The sequence below is a fragment of the Xyrauchen texanus genome, chromosome 42 (assembly GCF_025860055.1).
Source record: "Xyrauchen texanus isolate HMW12.3.18 chromosome 42, RBS_HiC_50CHRs, whole genome shotgun sequence".
Lineage (NCBI taxonomy): Eukaryota > Metazoa > Chordata > Actinopteri > Cypriniformes > Catostomidae > Xyrauchen > Xyrauchen texanus.
Window position 1 is genome coordinate 16,183,166 of NC_068317.1, and position 19,078 is coordinate 16,202,243.

General features: G+C 41.5%; 1 protein-coding gene across 2 annotated transcripts in view; it reads right to left on the minus strand.

The window, feature by feature from the left end:
• Positions 1 to 19,078, minus strand: part of jph1a (junctophilin 1a) — a 47,546-nt gene that overhangs the window by 14,130 nt on the left and 14,338 nt on the right. For both annotated transcript variants that reach the window (XR_007969472.1, XM_052115382.1), the window contains exon 3: positions 6,084 to 6,202. Coding sequence is in view for 1 of the 2 variants with exons in the window: in XM_052115382.1 (XP_051971342.1) it covers positions 6,084 to 6,202 (119 nt within the window). In the remaining variant the exon portion in view is untranslated. The remainder of the gene's footprint in view (positions 1 to 6,083; positions 6,203 to 19,078) is intronic.

A 19,078-nucleotide genomic window follows, 5' to 3' on the forward strand; every position in this document is an offset into this window, starting at 1 on the left:
CGATGGTCTGAAATCCTCAGGGGTAAAATGTTCACTGCATACCCTCCAATATTTGAGAGAATGTAGGTAGGGGTGTATTGATATTCAGGATCAGCACAATACGCCAGACAGAGCTTCAATCGCTCATGATCATTTATAGGCAATCTATGAAAAGTAAAAAATGTTCCTGCCATCCATTTTCTTTGGGGTTTTTGAAGGTTGAAGCATCCAGGATACACACACCAAAACGACCATTTTGAACAATACACTTATACAGATAAAAATTTACAGCAAAGTCAATTAAACTTTTGTACAACGCTCCTTCTCTTGTAAACAATGACACATTTCCTGCCTCCTCCACGTGACGGGTGACCTTACCAACGAGCTTATGTCATCCCTTTCATGAGCACGCGTCACAGAGATGTATATAAGTATTATTTTGTTTCTAAAAATAATCAGTCGTTTGGATTCAGAAGAACTTTATTTGTCGACTGGATTCGTATGGATTATTTTGATGCACCCTAAATATGCATTTTGGACCATCAAAAAATGGAGTACATTCACTTGCATTGTTTAAAGGAGGACACCTGAAATTAAATCCTTAAATTCTGTTTTGATGAAGAAAGAAACTCAGATACATCTTGGATGGCCTGAGGGTGAGTAAATAATTTTCATTTTTTGGTGAACTATTCCTTTAAATATTGATCTGTTTCTCTCCAATACCTATCAGATCCCTTCAGAAGGTATGATTTAACCAATGGCATTGTGTGGACCAACAGAGCAGAGATATTCTTCTAAAATCTTAATATGTGTTTTGCAGAATAAAGAAAGTCATACACATCTGGGATGGTATGAAGGCGAGTAAATGATGACAGAATTTTCATTTTTGGGTGAACGATCCCTAGCATGTTTCATCACTGCTTAGCAACAATAAACAGCCTACTGTTTGGCTAATGAACAATATTTCTTTGGCAAAATAACTGTTTATTCTGATTGTTAATCTGATCAATAAATCTAACTTAAACATTGATTTTGCCATAGTTTTATCAAAGCAATACTCCACTCAAGGCTGTGTGTTTTTTCATGTTGCTCGTCCTTAAAAATACCCCTTATCCACTGTAAAATCACTGTAATACACATCATTTCCAACATGATCACATTGGATATCAGCATGCTGCTTCCAAATGTTCATGTACCCTAAAAGTGACCCCACTTTGCATCAGTTCAAACTTGTTCACATTTCACATTATGTGTTGTGCAAACAATCTCTGATGCATGGGTTCTGGTCCTGTGAAACCAGGAAGTAATCGTGTTCACTCTGAGACACAAATCTACAGTATATGACATCACAGCACTATTTGATCTCATCCAGTGCATTGGTAAAATCCATCGCGATTACAACAAGTGCAAGTGCCACTCCAGAAATGACCTCTGATGTAAAAAATTGTTGCAAGTTTATTGTTCCAGATATAGATCTGCAGAAGGCTTTGCACCAGGCCCCTTGTGAGTTTGACCTTTCTCCCTTGACGTCCCTCTGTTCACAAGCTGAAATTTAAGGTAGTGCCTTTTTTCACAGTGTTTGATGTTGCACTAAAAGTGTTCTTTAACTGGTTGTAGTGTTGGTTCAAGATAATGTATATGTGTGAGTGTCTATTTGGAAAGCTTAAGAAAATGGTCTAAATGCTAAAGGGGTTATTATTTACATTAAACAATGTTTGTCCAATATAAACACTACAAATTAGCATATCTATACCATTAAAGAAATATGGTACAGTTTCAAATATCATCAAAATCTATCACCAAATGATCAAAATCTTTTAAAAATGACGAGACATTTTTCATTCATGTCAAAACTTAAGGAAACATACTGCATATTACAGCTCTAAAAGGAACCTCGTCTATAAATCAACACATTTACATACAGGAGTGCCAACAGACTTTGTAGATATGTGAGTGTCTGGCTAGTTTGCAGCTGTAGTAGGTGGGGCATTTATTGGAAACTTATCATCTTAAATAAACACATGGCTCTTCTGACCTCAACAAGTGTGTTAGTCATTAAATAGAATGGCAACTATTATAGGTTCATTAACAAATTGCTGTATATTCTTGGATTAATCTTAATCTGGATTAAACTTTAAGATGTGCTCAAACTAAAAAGACAAATTAACCTGTCTATTTAAATTTATCTAGTTTGATACATCATGTCTTGGTCTGCAGTTCGGTGTATCAACAAAAAATAGTTCCCTGCCATTTACATATTAATGTGTTTTTTCTTCTACACAGGAATCTCGATAGATTTTAGTGGTCCTGTTGCACTTACAGATTGCTTTCTATGGGCTATACAATAAGAATGAAATTCAATAGATGAAATCTTACATTACAAATTCTTACAAAACCTGTTTTACTTCACAACTGAACAGGCCGGAATACGGCAGTGTGTTTAACAGTCGGGCATTAGATTTCACAAACAATGGATTATAGTTTATCATAATCATAGAGGGTGTAGATTAAGTCACTGTGACTGCAAATATAGCAAAAAAATTGAGTAAGCCTTAGCTCAGTGATATCTCCCTAATGGTGCTTGAATAGCTCTCACAGGCGACTATAGATATGATGAATGTCGGCATGAAACAGAAGTTCCGACCGACTTTACTTCCGTATTGTGACATATTTCCGAGTGAAACAGCTTATCGAACAAAATAAAGATGTAGGGCAGGGATTTGAGTTTATCCATTGGTTGTAAATTGGCTTGTGAAAATATGGGTGTTGCATAGCGGAACTAAGGCAGATCTGAATGCGTGTTTGCCGTGGACACACAAACCCCTGCCACCATGCTGCTCGAGTCAGAGACGTTATCAGTGAAACAGAGCAGTGATCTCAACACATTTCTTGTCAAACTGAAAACATAAACACATGAGCACATTGCAGTCTTTGCTTAAGAAGTAGCTGTAGCCGTTGAAAAATTTGTGAGTAAATGATAACCATATTTTAACATTTTGAATCACAATATTCTAAATATAAAGGAAAAAAAACACTTACTCATGCTGTGCATCTAAAATGTTTTATTCAGTAGTAGGGCTGGGTATCGAGTTTGATACATTTTAGGCACTGACCGAATTGCCTCTAAACAATCAAGAATGAACAATACAGAGAAATACTTAACCATAATAATGAGCCTTTAAAATATTATTTTTGCAAGCGCAGACACGAAGCGAGTAATGATCCTGAATGTGTCGGAAAAAACTGCAAGAGACTGTCTGAACATTTTGTTAATTTATAAAGAGAAATGCCTATTCGGGTTGAGCAAACAGACGATGATCTCGGTGTCACGTTCCTGTGTTGTCTGCCCAATGTTCTCTGTTTCACCCATCACGTTTATGTCATGTTTCCGTGTTGTCTGCTCCGTGTTTTCCGTTTCACCCGTCACCGATCCCGTTCGATGTCACGTTTTCCCTGTTGTCCACCCTGAGTCTCACTGTCCGTGTGTAAAACTACAAATTCCCACAATTCCTGGCCTCTCTCACTGCCTGCACTCTTCATTGTTCTCACCTGTGTCTCGTTTAGTCTTCATTGTGTTTGTGTATTTAACCCTGTTTGTTTCTCCTTTCCCCTGTCGGTCTTTGTTGTATGTAGATGCCTGTTTCCCATGTTTCCATCGTTGTTTTCGCCACAGTTATCCCCGTGTATGCCTTCCGTGTTATGTTAACCCTTGGTTTGCCTTTCGTGTTTTGTTTACCTTTTCCCATCGTGGATGTTTCCTTTGTTCGTGTTCTTTTGTGTTGCCTTTTATTTTTAATAAACCTTGCTGCGTTTAGATCCTCGTCCCGTGTCTACCTTCACCGTCATTCGTGACACTCGGGATCGATAGCTGATGCCTTTGACCATGTCATGACGATATTTGACTCGTTTCCCCATTAATTTATTAAATTATTATTATTATTATTATTATTAGACTATTATTATTATCAAATTATTATTACAAATAATTTGCCCGTAGACACAAATACAAGCGTTTGAAGAAACATTCTTTATTATATTATTAAGTACAGATGACAGAAAAGCCGTATATGGGCATATATGACGCGCTGATACAGAGGCGTGCAGTCTCGTGGAACACGCGCATCTAAGGATCTCACACTTTCTTTCTGCTTTCCGATTTTTTTTTTTTATGAGTGCTACAAATGACTTCAGACATCTCAGTTCAGGAGGTGCTTTGAGTTCAGTTCACTTTATTTCCACAGAGCAGTTTATTGTGAACGCAACTCTGCAGCCTGTAAAATAATACAAACTATATTAAATAATAAAATTTTTATAAAATAATACAAAAACATGTTCTCCTCGAACCATGATTTATATTTCAGTGATTATTATCATCATTATAATTATTATTTTTACATTTATAATTGTGTTTATGTCTTCATTTGCGTATGTAATTTTCCGCCTGCATGTTTAGATGGATTCTTGCCTGACAGTAAATGTAAAGGTGGTTACATATATATATATATATATATATATATATATATATATATATATATATATATATATATATACGATTTTTGAACGATACCCAGCCCTATAGTGATTACCTCAGCAATTAATGCATGAAATGTCTCGAACAAAACTGTAAATTCCCTGTTATTCCTCCTCATTCGAAATATAAATTCAAGCCAGCTGACCCGTAACAAGGAAGTATGGGTTAAGGAATGATAGTTTTGAAGGAAAACAGCTGAAAATACACCTTGCCATTGTCACCAACATGTGTTTGACACTTCGTTCAACTCTATGCAAGGTTGTGGTATTTATAAGAAAGGGCCGGGGTTCAAGCAGACTAAATGATTGGAGAAGTCCTGCATACGTCACCAGAGAGAAGTCTGTCGTTTCACCGGAAGATCGAGTAATTATATTTTGATTAAAGATTACAAGGTAAAATAAAATAAAGCATATGCATGGATGAATCATTCACAATAAGATCAATAACATGCAAATTAGAAAATAGATAGGGTGAATTTTCATTTCATGCCGACTTTAATTGGCACAGTCACATCCAGTCCAACATAATCCTCTCTCTTCACTAGAAGGTGATTTCCAGTTATAGATCTGCAGAAGGCTATGTACTAGGCCCCTTGTGAGTTTGACCTTTCTTCTGTGACCTCCTTCTGTTCACTTGGCAGAAGTTTGTTGGTGGTTTTGGTGGGGCTTGATTCTGAAAACTGAGAGGTGTTTCTGGGACCCTTTCCATAAGAGGTGAGACGCACAATAGAGCTGTAACTTCAAATGCCCACTTCTTATCTGAATCCACTTACTGATTACAATGTGCTGTACGCACGCCACACTTCACAAGCCTTACATTCTTTATCCAGAGAACATTCTCTATTTGATACGGACACCAGCGCTTGAACATTCTTTGGCTGCTGTCTGAATTATTCCCAAAGGAAACTGCAGGAGTCTCTCAGGAGTTGTTAATGAGTATGCAGCTGTGAAAGGCTACAGTTGCTATCAATAAGGGATCAGAACATATTGGCCAGAAATTCTGGCCTCTACTGTTAATCTGATTATTATTTTTATGGCAAATAACCAAAAATCTACAGTATTTTGTATAAAATACAAATAAACCATGTGAAATTAAAATGAAATCAAAATAAATAAAAAATTAAACAAACATTGTAATGTAAAGTATGAAATATGGATAGCTTAATTTAGAGAAAATAAAGTTCTTATTATGATAAAATTCAGAAAACTTAAATGGTTAAATCTTTTCTATAATCTAATGTTATCCCTTTAAGTCAGCAACAGATGATGGCAAATCTCACCTAAAATCCAAAAAATAGGCATTAATGGGGCCATTTCGATTTTCATGCTGGTCCAGGCTGGTGCACCAGCATAGCCATGCTGTTCAGCGTATTTTGCTTTTGGATGCTGGTCCCCAGCATGGGATGGAGGTGTACTGGTGTCTCACGCAGGACTCTTAACTACCTTAACCAGCAACTTGTCATTGGCCAGATGAGTTTTGCTGGAGACCAGCCTTGCTGCTAGTTTTCAGCTTAGTTTGAGTGAGTGTGTTTTTGCTTTTGGGAAATTATCCTTGTTGATTTATGTAACTGTACCTGGTTGATGGAAGTTGGGAGATAATTCACGGGCCACAGCTCTGGCAATGTCCGATTCCTGACAGGATGCAAGTGCGGCCTGGTCTGCAGCTTCACTTTTAGTTCTAGCATGGGCTGTCCTGCACACACAAACAATTACAAGTTAATAACATGAGTCACCGTTTTCTCAGTATTTAACCATAGTACCCAATTACACAAATCACATAAACAGAAAGTGGTTTGTAAAAGTCAATTGTAATTTAAAAAAATACAAATAAAGTAAATAAGTAAATAAAGTAATAAAATACAGTAATTGTGTAATGCAGCACACAAGCCTATATTTTTCAAGTAAATACACACTAGGGGCAGAAATGTACCAAAGTTCATGGCAAACATTTCAACAAAATGAAAAATGTGGAGCAAAAAAAAAATATAATAAACTAGTCAAAAACACATAACGTCTGGCCCCAGCCAGGGTAAAGGAGGTAAAGAGTGGTGGAATACATCACATGGGATTCTAAGTCGCATGTGGAGAATGGTGCAGTGGTAGATCCAACCTCACTGGGAGGGACCGGGGGGCAGTGAGGACTGCCCAAGGGAGATGCGGGTCCGCTCGCAAGGGGACCGTACCGTGGAAAATACACACAGGGGGACAAGTCCACATGGGGAACCAACCTGTGGAGCACCTATTCCAGTACAGGGTAATTTGAGTACTCGCATTGGGTTTGGTCGGGGAATTCCTCCGAAGAATTCGCGGACCGGAGGGCTAGGGAGCAGTCATCCAGGGAGCCAAGTAAGTGGGATCTCCTGGGATAAGAGCATACGATATTACCTCAGCGGAAGGAAAGGGCGCTAGGTGCAAGCGGTACACCCGGTCAGTTGTTACCGCGTTACGGAGTTCTACCGGCTCGGACCTGAGAAAACATGGGATGAAACCGACTCAACACTGAGATTGTAAAATCTCGTAAAGGTATTGGGTGTTGCCCAACCCGCTGCTTTGCATATGTCTGCTAAGGAGGTGCCTTTGACCAGTGCCCATGAGGATGCCACACTTCTCGTCGAGTGTGCTCAAACCCACAAGGGGGTGGGCACGGCCTGGGTGTGATAGGCCAATGCTATGGGATCAACCACCCAGTGAGAAAGCCTCAAAAGCAGACAAAGAGCTGCTCAGAACGTCTAAAGCTCTGTGTGCGGTCCAAATAGATACGCAAATCACTTACAGCAACAAAGGGGCTGGGTCTGCCTCCTCCTGGGGCAGCGCTTGCAGGTTCACTACCTGGTCTCTGAAGGGAGTCGTAGGAACCTTGGGCACGTAGCCTGGTTGTGGTCTTAGGATGACATGAGTGTCTGCCAGACCGAACTCCAGTCAGGTGTCACTGACAGAGAATGCTTGCACCCTCTTGATGGAGGCAAGCGCGATCAGGAGGGCCGTCTTCAGTGAGAGGGCCTTAAGACGGGGGGTTATGCTTCCTGCGGTGAGCTCGACGCTGGGGCTGAGAAATGGGCCCAGGTTGAGGCGGAGCTGCACTTTTTCTGGAAGCCACAGGAGGATGCCCTCGGTGGGCAGACGGAGCACGGCCCGTGCTGGTGGCACGGCAGGGCATGATATGAGAGATGGCCTCCGTCTGCTTCTTCACCGCTGAGAACTGCTGGACGAAGTCCTCGACGGTGTCGCTGAAGACACCGAACTGGGAGACAGGTGCGTTGAGGAAGCGTGCTTTGTCCACATCCCGCATCTCGACCAGGTTCAGCTGTGTGAGCGGCACGCAGACCTGAGGAACCAATCATCCAGCCACGAAGGCTGTGGGGAAGACGGAGGGTTCCAGTCCAACCCCATGCTGATGGCAGCCCAGGCAAGCATGTCGGCCATCTGGGCGTCAGACTCTGACTGGGCGTGCTGACCTGAGGGTGGCAGCCCAGTTGAGTCTTCCATGTCAGACACCGGAACACTCTCCGATGCAGCAGCGAGCTCATCATGCAGCTCAGGGGGCTCAAGAGGATAGGCAGCCTGGTCGTGAGGCGAGCCGCTGTCACCCCGAGCCCGGGCGGAAGTCAACGAGCGTGTCGGGGGGGCGGGTGGTTCATGGGGATGCACCTGGGGAAACCGAGCCCGCTGCCATCCCCAAATCACCTCCATCGTCAGCCGGGTCATCCTCAATCCCGTGGGAAGAAGGAGCGACACGGGGGGGCGGCTGCAGCTACTTTTTCGGAAGGAAAGCCACGACTGCAATGTTGCCATGGTAAGGTTCTCGCAGTGAGAACACGAACCATCCACAAACGCTGCCTCGGTGTGATCACGGCCCAGACACACGAGGCAGCACCTGCGACCGTCAGGAGTGGAGAGCACTCAACCACATCCAGGAACTACACAGGGGCGGAAGGGCATCTTTATAAAGACGCGTCCTAAAAAGGACATTCAACGCCACTGTGTATTGCTCTTTTAGAGAATTTAACTCTTTTACAAAAATGATCTTTTAGAGAGCGCTGTCGAAGCGCCCAGGGGCAAAGCTGCACTGCCGTGCAGAGAAGGAGAAAGCCGCTGATATGCGCCGTAGATCCAACATCATACGCTCTGAGAGATGAGATGAACAGTCTTGTGAATCGCAGCTCGCTGTTCACACAACCAGTTGGCTCCGAAGGAAATTTCTGAAAAAACAGACGCATTTCCCTCCCTTTATAACCGTATGTCCAGGGGCGGGACATGCAAATTCTGTCTGCCAATTTCTCATTGGCCTTTACTCAAGTTCAGAGATGCGCGAGGCTCTCAAAAGAGACCCCTAGTGTCGGTTCTTTGACACAACGTCGAAGTGAGCGACAGATGGGGAAGTCAAGTTCCTTTGGTTTAATTTGTTTTTAAACATTAAAAAAAAACGTTAAAAATGTCAAGTGGAGTAAACACAGCTTAAATACACATGAGGGTCCACCCATCCATCCATCGTCAACCGCTTATCCTGTGTACAGGGTCGCGGGGGGCTGGAGCCTATCCCAGCTAACATTGGGCGAAAGGCGGGGGACACCCTGGACAGGTCGCCAGTCCATCGCAGGGCCACACATACACTCACACTCACCTCCACATCCACACCTAGGGCAATGTTTTTTGGAGACACCAATTAACCTAGCCTGCATGTCTTTTGGATGGTGGGAGGAAGCCGGAGTACCCGGAGAGAACCCACGCAGACACGGGGAGAACATGCAAACTCCACACAGAAAGGCCGGGGCAACCAGGGTTTGAACCCACGACCTTCTTGCTGTGAGGCAACAGTGCTAAACGCTGCACCACCGTGCCGCCTCACATGAGGGTTCACAACTTAATTTATTGAACATTTTTTTTTAACTTTAAACTACAACCATTTTAACTGATTAATCTGAACAGAATTTAGTTTTTGTATTTTACATAAAATTAAGACACTCAATAGGTTTTTATATGGTTTGAAAAAAGCCCTCATTAGAGGCTCTTTTAGTTTTCTTGCATGTATATGTGTATAATTGAATGCTCTTGTATTGATGTGGTATGCCTTAAGCTGTGTATAGGGAGGGAGACAGACAGGGACTGTATGTATGTGCACATGTGTGCCTCTGCATGTTTGTTTGTGTGTGCATGGTGGAGGATTCCTTTGCCTGTAAAGCGCTATAGTGTGGTGTGCTGACCCCCACCATTTTTGTCAAAGCCAAATCCTATGGACGGGAACAAAGTGTTTAAGCCTGACAGAGGGTACAGACCACAGCAACACTCGCCTCTCAGTGTGCAGATGTCAAGCATGGGGAAAATATTACTACTGAGTAGGGCTGAGAGATAGGATGACGTATTTGGGTATCGACTATGTCTTACAAAGATCCTGATGCCGATTGCGAACAGACATGATCTACAATATTGTGAAATGGCAAAACCACGAACTTGGGAAGTTGCCAAATATACTAAACAGTGGCCAGGGTGTGAAACTAGCACCCGTCAACAGGGACGGTTTACCGACTGGGCCAATGGGGCCAGTGCCCAGGAGCCCTTGACTGCCCGGTGGGGCCCTGGGTTTTAAGGTTGCGCAATGTAGTTTGTGATCCTCCAACACAAAAACCCTTTTGGGCATGAACAACGAACACCCCCCTCAACAACTTTTGGGTGGAGAAGGGCCCTTGAAGATAATTGGCCCCAGGGCCTTTGCAAGTCATAATCCGTCTCTGCCTGCCACCCGCAAAATGCGATAAAGCTGAAATGTATATATTTCATGCGTGGATCATTTTGCTCATCTACCCACAACAGGCGGGTGACGTCTCGGAGTGACACATGACAAGAACTGCTGTTAGTCTCAAAGACACGCACTTGAAGAAACACACTTTATTATATTTTTAAGAACAGACAAAAGAAAAGCAGTGTGCAGACAAAATTGCGTGTCTGATTCACTGTTTGTTCAGAGATGTGCATCGTGAGCCTGTCATGAGGAACAAGCGCATGTAGAGTTTTCACTCTGTTTTATTAATCTGAAAACTGTTTGCAACAATAGTGCCATCTATGAGAATGCCGCAAATTATCTCCAATCATTTCGGGAGGTGCTGTGAGTTTAATTTGCTTTATTTCCTCGTGGTTGTCATGCATTGTGGATTCCGTGATGCAAATGGAGCCATTGGAGACTGTAAATGTTTGGATTTGGGGAGGTGGTTTTATTTTATGACTTCATTGATTTATTGCTTTTTTCATTTAGTTTAAAGTGAAATTAGAATTTTTAAAATGCCCTTTGTTTATGTTTTTCATGTTTAAACAAATGAATTAAATGTTTAAAGCAAAATCAATAGAGCAAAAAAAATTCACCTGATTCGCTGTTTGTTCGGAGGCATGCAGCAGAGCCTGTCATGTGGAACAAGCACGTCTAAAGAGTTTTCTTATTTTCTCTTCTTTCATTAGTCTGAAAACTGTTCGCAAGAAAAATGTCATCTATGAGAATGCTGAAAATGATCTCTGGAGGTGGTTTGAGTTTAGTTCGCTTTATTTCCACATGGTTAACATGCATTGTGAACGCAATTCTGCAGGTTCAGTAATACATATCTTTGTATTAAATAAACAAAGACGAAAGTGATTAAATCATAAAGTAATGCAAGACACGTTCACCTTAAACTTAAAATTTTGTTTTATTTTCTTTACTTTAGGCAGCATTAACTGTATTACCAAAACGCAATACAAACACAAATTCTATAAGAACACACTGTGGTGAGGGCATGGCTTAGCGTCCGTCCAGGGAGAGTGGAAGTGGTAAGGATTCATCTCTGGGTGATAATTAAGTCTAACAGCTGTTACTTGTTGCAGTAATTCAGGACGAGTGATAAGAGGAGCCCACGCCAGAGCTCCTGAAGAGAAAGTTACCACACACACCCCAAGACTATGCTGTTTATACTGGACATTGAGAGTGCACTGAAAAGTTAGTTTGAGTTTACAAAAATAAATTACATGTTGGAGTTGGAACATTGCCTGTCTCCCACTTCCTCATTTGGGGTGAACAAGAGCCTTGTCACAGTGGTGCCAAAACCCTGAATCTTGACCAGCGCTTCCCAGCCATTCTCCGAGGACCAGCAGGCGCTCCGGAGCTTGTTACACCAGAGGGAAGGTCTATCCGTGACCCTGGACCCAGCAATCTCCATGCCTCCGGTCACCCTTATGAAAACGGGCCGGCAGAATGAAACAGAGAACTTTCTTGATCTGTTTGAGCAAACGGCAGAGGTCTGGGGATGGTCGAATTCACAGGGGGTGGCCCAGCTCGTGGCCAAACCCCTGCCTGCAGCGAACCTCCTGGTGTATGAGGACTTGAGAAAAACCATTATGCAACGGGTTGGGCGCAGCCCTGAACAACGACAACAGCACTTCCGCTCACCAACGCTGAGCGAGCGCTGCCGCCCATTTGCGCTTGCCCAACAGCTCTGTGATGCCTGACGGAAGTGGCTGCTGGCAGAGGAGTGCTACATCGAGAAAGTTGGCAATCTGGTGGTGCTAGAGCTGGTCGTCCTTCGTCAGCGGACTGAAACAGCAGAGTGAGTCCAGTGCCACTGCCCGGTGTCACTGGAAGAGGCAGTCCAGCTGGCTGAGGACCATATGGCAGTGTACTCAAGGGCGGACCAACCCTTGGATTCTCTCCTCCCTTTCCCTCTCTCAGACAGCTCATCATAATCCAATGGTGTGTCACCTAAGGTGAGAAGTAACACGAAATCTGCGGATGTTCGCATGCGGTGTGAGAAATGCCGTGAATGTCAGTTGGTGAATCCATCGGCCACCCCAAAAGCAGCACTGCGCCTTCTGCCATTAATCAAGGTCCCCTTCGAGAGAATTGGCATGGACCTCATTGGGCCATTAGAACAGACGGGATGCGGATATCACTTTGTGTTAATTCTGGTGGAATACACAATGCGACATCCAGAAGCAGTGCTTTGCACAATATCTCAGCATGCAGTGTTTAGGAGACACTCTTCAGTATAATCTCCTGAGTAGGGATTCCAAAAGAAATCCTCACTGATCAAGCCACTACTCTCATGTCACGTACTCTACGCAAACTATACAAAATATTATTGTGGCAGCGGGGCCGTGGTCAAGCGGTAGAGAAAAGCAGTAAGGGCGCTTACACCTGAGCTAAATTATACCTAACACCTGTATCTAATTTCAGTGAGCACGGGGAGAGTGGGATAAAAGTGGCAGCCACAGAACCTTTGAGGGAGAGAGTCTGACACAAGGAAGCCTACTGTGTTCCTTAATATGATTAACTGTGAGTGTGTAAGGTACTGTGTATGTGGGAAATGTGAACATTAAAGTTACACCTTGAGCTTGAAGAACTGTCTTCTCGTGTCATCCTTGCTGGAAAGTGTCACAATTATGTATTAAATCGATTTGCACCAGTGTTTAACACCCACAAACGGACAGTCTGGTGGAAGGATTTAATAAGACCCTGAAGAATATGATTCGTAAGTTCGTGCACCAGGATGCTAGGAATTGGGATAAGTGACTCGAATCCCTATTATTTGCAGTTCAAGATGTTCCGCAAGCCTCCACAGGGTGTTCCCCATTGGAGCTAATGTATGGGCATCGACCGCGCGGGAGGAGGTAAATTCAAATAATAAAAACAAAATTCAGTACGTTCTTGATCTTAGAACATAACTCCACACTTTGGGTTGACTAACACAGGATAATTTGCTCCAAGCTCAATATTGCCAAAGCCGGCTGTACGATAAGGGAGCTTGGCTATGGGAATTTGCACCTTGAGACAAAGTGCTTGTATTACTCCCAACCACGAGCTCCAAATTACTCGGCAAGTAGAAGGCCCTTTGAGGTCACATGACGAGTGGAAGATCTCGATTATGAGGTAAAACAAACAGATAGAGGTGAACGGAACAGAACGACTGGTTCCGGAGAGGACGGAGCTCGGGCCATAGGTGAACTTAAGCCAATCTTCTCACCCCAGTTACTTGTGGAGACCACCTCTCACCGTTTCAACTCACAGATGTTGCCAAGTTGCAGAAAGAGTTTGCTGATGTGTTCTCACCTCTACCTGGTCATACAAACCTCATACAGCACCATATCAAGACCACACCTGGGGTAGTGGTACATAAACATCACTCACTCTCCGATACTACCTACACCCTCCAGTGCTTCCTGCTCCAGTGGCTCCACCGCATGAAGGATACCAATGCATGGATCACCCGTTGGTATCTAATGTTACAGCCTTTTAAGTTCAAGGTGGTCCACAGAACCGGGGCACAGACGGGGTCACGGATTTTCTGGATGACTCCCTGGCCTGAGTCGGGAAGTGGTGTTGTGTGGCGAGGGCGTGGTTGAACGTCCAGGGAGAGGGGGAGTGGTAAGGATTCATCGCTGGGTGATAATTAAGTCTAACAGCTATTTCTTGTTGCAATAATTCGGGACGAGTGATAAGAGCGATAATGCTTCATTTAAATATCTTTGTCTTTGTTTTTCCTAAAATTAGGAGAAATAAAAATAGATACAAATGAGGCAATTATTGAAATTATGAGTTTAGAATACAATGAAATGCATAACTCATAACATTATCAGGAAAAGATTTGAAGAGATATGTTTAAAGACCGAAAGCTCTGACTTTTGATTGCAGTCTTTGATATCTTGGCAAATCAGAGCTCAGTTTGAAATGTTATTGAGATTTTATGAGATTATTGGGATATTTTTGTCAGGAAAATCAGACACAAGCTTATGGATGGAAATCAAGAGGTGACCTGCTTCTTAAATCCCTTCAAAACCCCCAACGTGCTCACACTGTTTTCATCTTCTCACAGAACTGCCAGATTGTGTCTGTGCAGTGTAAGCATTAGGCATCAGCTGGGGATTTTTACCATCGTTCCAGGGCTATTACGATAACTATTATGCAATCCAGCATCAAAATCACAAAAATAAACACCCTAAAATGCCGGGATTATTTTAACTCAGTGCTTCTGGTAGAAACTGCCTCCAAATATGAGAAAAGTCAAAAATGTGTGAAGCAGAATAGGGTCTAATATGAATCTTCCCGCTTGCGTAGCACTTTCCATAGAAACAAGACTTTAGTGCCTTAAATAGTACCAATCTAGAAACCTACATCAGCTCTATCCAGTGATCAAGACGGATTGAGATGTTTATGACTTCTTTAGACCCTTCTTGGACAAAGTGGAGGTCTGTTTTAATTATTAACCATGATCTCAATATATTTAAAATGCAAGAGGCCAGATGCTTTGGGATAGTCTGGCCGCCTGGTCAAAAAATAGCTTATCATGGGGACAAAGAGGTGCATTCTGCCCAGCCTCATATACTGACACACATGCATCTCTAATACTGATGGTTACATAATAACGATCATTGTGGTGTACTCATGTAGACAGTGTGAAGGAAGTGATGAAGTGTGAGGAGGTTGCAGATAGCTCTATCTGGGGTTTATGAAAGCTGTGAGGTTATGGAGACAAATCAACAGGATGTTTAATCATATGGCCTTCATTTTAAGACTCAATAAGCAAACACACTCTGACCCTCCAACAGTGATAAAGTGTGATGATGTTCTTGAACAGTGATTCCCAACTGGGCATACCCTCACCCAAGGGGATGTATAAGCAGGTTGCAGGGTGTGACGAGCTGTGAGGCTGCACGGCAGGCGCCGAATCAGCTGATCAGCTGGAAGAATGAGATTAAGGGAAGCTGGAGACGCCAGTTCAAGAGAGAGAGAGAGAGAGAGATGCACACGGCTACATTGTGTGTGTGTCCTTATGTTTTATGTAGGTTTAAGTTTATGTTTACCATAAAACTGTATGTTGACATCCTTATACTGTTACAGGAGGAGGCGGAAACCGGCTGAACAGTCAACATAAAGTTTATGTTAGCACTGATCAGCTGATGCCCGGCCATGCCCTCCTCCTTGTCACACAGAGGTTATGTGCTAAGAATTTTATTTTGCTTTGTTGAACCTATAAAACAAAATGTATAGCTTAAAATAAAATTAATAGGGATGGCAGATGGGTAAAATATAGATTTTCTGATTAATCGCGATCTTCATTTGAATGATCCTGATATAGATCCTTAAAATCCCAAGCTTGATCTTTTACTCTATGCAAAGTTCAGTGCAGAGATCCTCACACTGTGCTGAAGATAAAAGACTTGTTCAGCGTAATGTTCGTCCAAAGATGAGATCCACACAATCCATTTGTCATTGAATAATATCCCTTTCTGTTCTTTAGAGTCAGTTGATGACATTTAATTCTAATCACACATAGCACATATGCAGTAAATTCATGTGACTCCACTCTCGTAATGTGTGCTCAACCAAAATATTTTCTGTGAGATGCTTGCTGAACTGCCACCAACTGCCATATAGTATCTTTTTAGCATTCATTTAAATACTTGTAAATGATAAACATGTAACAAAATAATACAGTATATGTAATTAGGGTTGCAAAATTCTGGGAATTAACGGGAATATATGGGAATTAATGGGAATTAATTGTCTCATCACTGTCATGACTTCTATGTTGCTCGGAACTGCACACAAGACTTTCACAAACTGTTGCACTTGTGTATATGGTCGTGTGACAATAAACTGATTTGATTTGATTTGATTTGAATAAACTGGAAATAAGCAAATTTGGAGGTAAACCTATAACAGGGAATTTAAATGTAGTATGGAAAAAAAAAATCTTACAGCATAATCTTGGTTAAAACAACCAGATTTAATACAGTTCAGTTACATTCAGTTGAATTTCTACCCTGCACATTCCTCAATCACATGCACGCAGCACACTACTTACTGCAGGTCACTTACTACAGCAGGACAATTGAAGCCACACTACTGCATTTGAGCACAAGGTTTACATCCAGTCAATTAACTTTTAATGATATTACTAGGGTAAATATATTTAATCTATTGTATTAAAGTTTAACTAGCAAATACTAAATCAAAATGTGTTTATACAGTAGCTAGCTAGCCAGTAAATCTGCTAAATGCTAAATGTAAGCTGAAATGTAACCATTTCATTGACAATTTAAGAGGCTAGCTATCATGGTGCTAGCTAGCTCAACTGTGATGCTGTTTCTTCTACCTTCTGCTATTCAGTTTTCTATTTCCAAACTAGGTTATAGTATTCATCTATTTATCTAGCCTATTTCTATTTATTTGTCCAGTATCAATTGTAAAATATTTTTACCATTCCAGAATATTCCAATTGTTTAGCTAACTATTTATATATCTGTGCATGGCATTGCATTAGTGTTTTTTTACAAGCTTTTTTCTAATCTTATTGAACAGAACAATGCCACGTGCGCCATCTGATGTGTGGATACATTTCACCTCAACCAATTTAGAAGGAAAGGATGTGTACATTTGCAAATACTGTGCAAAGACCTGTGTAAAGAATGCCACAAAGATGCAGCAGCATATAGTCAAGTGCCCAAAGTTTTTTCCAATATTTCCAAAATTCCACAACTTAAAATCCTATGGAATTTTCTGAAATGTTTCCGGAAATGTTCCCGGAAATTTTCCACCCATTTGCAACCTTGTATGTAATAGAGGTAGACATCAGTTTTACCGATTAATCAGTGCTGATAGTTGCTTTATGGAACTATCGTTGTTGACAAAAATCTATGTCGATTATTACCGGTAGTTTTTTTTATAATTTTGTCATTTCAAAATAAGAGTCCCCAGTGTGTTTTAGGCTTGTATATACTTAAAAGTTCAACGTTATGCACCAAATTATTTTGGGGTTTTTTCAGATTTTTTGGGGGATTTTGGTTAAACAAAAAACTACATCTGGGATCTTATTCATCGAGGACTCTTTGTCTGTTATGTCATAGCGAGGAAATTTAAGATTGTTTTTTTTGACATAATGACTATAAATCAGTTGTAAAAACTTTCAGCTGATTAATCGGTTATCGGCCTTTCCTATCACCTTAGTTATCGGTATAGTAAAAATTCACTATCAGTCGATCTCTAATATGTAATATATATATATATGCAATTTCAAGAATTTCCTGGAATTTGTACAATTTTAAATAACTACAATATGACCAAAATTATGAAAATCAAATGATAATACAACATTTGAAAATATGAATAACAACTGCAATAAATAGAATGTGGGTAGACTAATATATACTTTGAACAATCAAATATACACTCTCTCTTCAAAATGCATCAGTATCTGTGTGTACCTTCTTCAAGACCCCTGGTTATTTAAAACCATGGTATGCATCTCTACACCCGTCTAATTTTACGGTGCACTTGAATTTCACCCCCTGCATGCGACCTGCTTTCAGGACATGGACAAACAAGCTTCTACCCGCTCCAGGGATTGGCTGGTCCCCCTCAGGCCACTGGCCCATTTGGAGAAAAGCTGAGTGTGAGGAGGAGGATGCCCGGGCTGTGAGGCTGCACGTCCGGTGCTGAATCATCTGATCAGCTGGAGAGCAAGATAAAGGGGAGCCTGAGATGCCAGTTCGAGAGAGAGAGAGAGGTGCACATGGCCATGTTGTGTGTCCATATGTTTTATGTTGGTTTAAGTTTATGTTTACCCTGGCAGACGGAACCACTCCTCCCCTTCTTCGGCGGACAACAGCAGTTCCTCCAGCTCTCAACGGCTGATTCAGTGCCAGACATGCGGCCTCACGGCCTGGCCATACCCTCCTCCTCATCACACTGACATATATTACTGACCTGAGACCAGTTTTGTGATTTCACATATAATGGTTATAATGGGGATTCTTGTGCCAAAGGCTGCCTCGTTTTGTTTTTTTTAATCACATTTTTGCCATCATTAGTTCATGTTAAATGGTTCTGCATAGTCACAAAACATCTTAAAGGCTGAATGCATAATAATTATAAAAGTATATATAACAATATGAAATACTTAATAGGAAAAAGCTGTTTAAGAGAGTTTTAGATGGAGTATAGCATGCAGGAAATGTTAACCATATACAGTCTACAGTCTATTGTATAAGCTGTCAGATGGTTAAATACAGAGTTTAGCATACCTAAAATTGTATACAATTATCACAGTGTTTCATTTACATACAGTACTGTGCAAAAGTCTTTACAGCTGTTTCACAAAAAGATTTGTCTTAAGATGGTTAATTAATATTTTCAGCTTTAGTGTGTCAAGATGAAATATAAATGCTAGACTCCCAAACATTACTTTTGCAAATATAATAAAATAGAAGTACAGGGAGCTCTGCAACAGATGGCATGGGATTGCATGAAGAGACTGTGGCGAATTCTCCAAGAAGCTTGGAACATCCTATCAGCCAACAACTAAGACAAACTGTATCCAGGTGTACCTTGGAGAATTGATGCTGTTTTAAAGGCAAACGTGGTCACGCTAAATATTGATTTAGCTTTAATTTATGATTCTGGACTTTGTATGACATTAACTGATCAATGAAAACTATTTGTGGCATTATTTTTGAAGAAATCATAGTTATGCAACATTTTCACAAGTGCCTAAATCTTTTGCACAGTACTGTATATGCATCAGATATTGCATATATGTAAATGTCACCTTGTGCC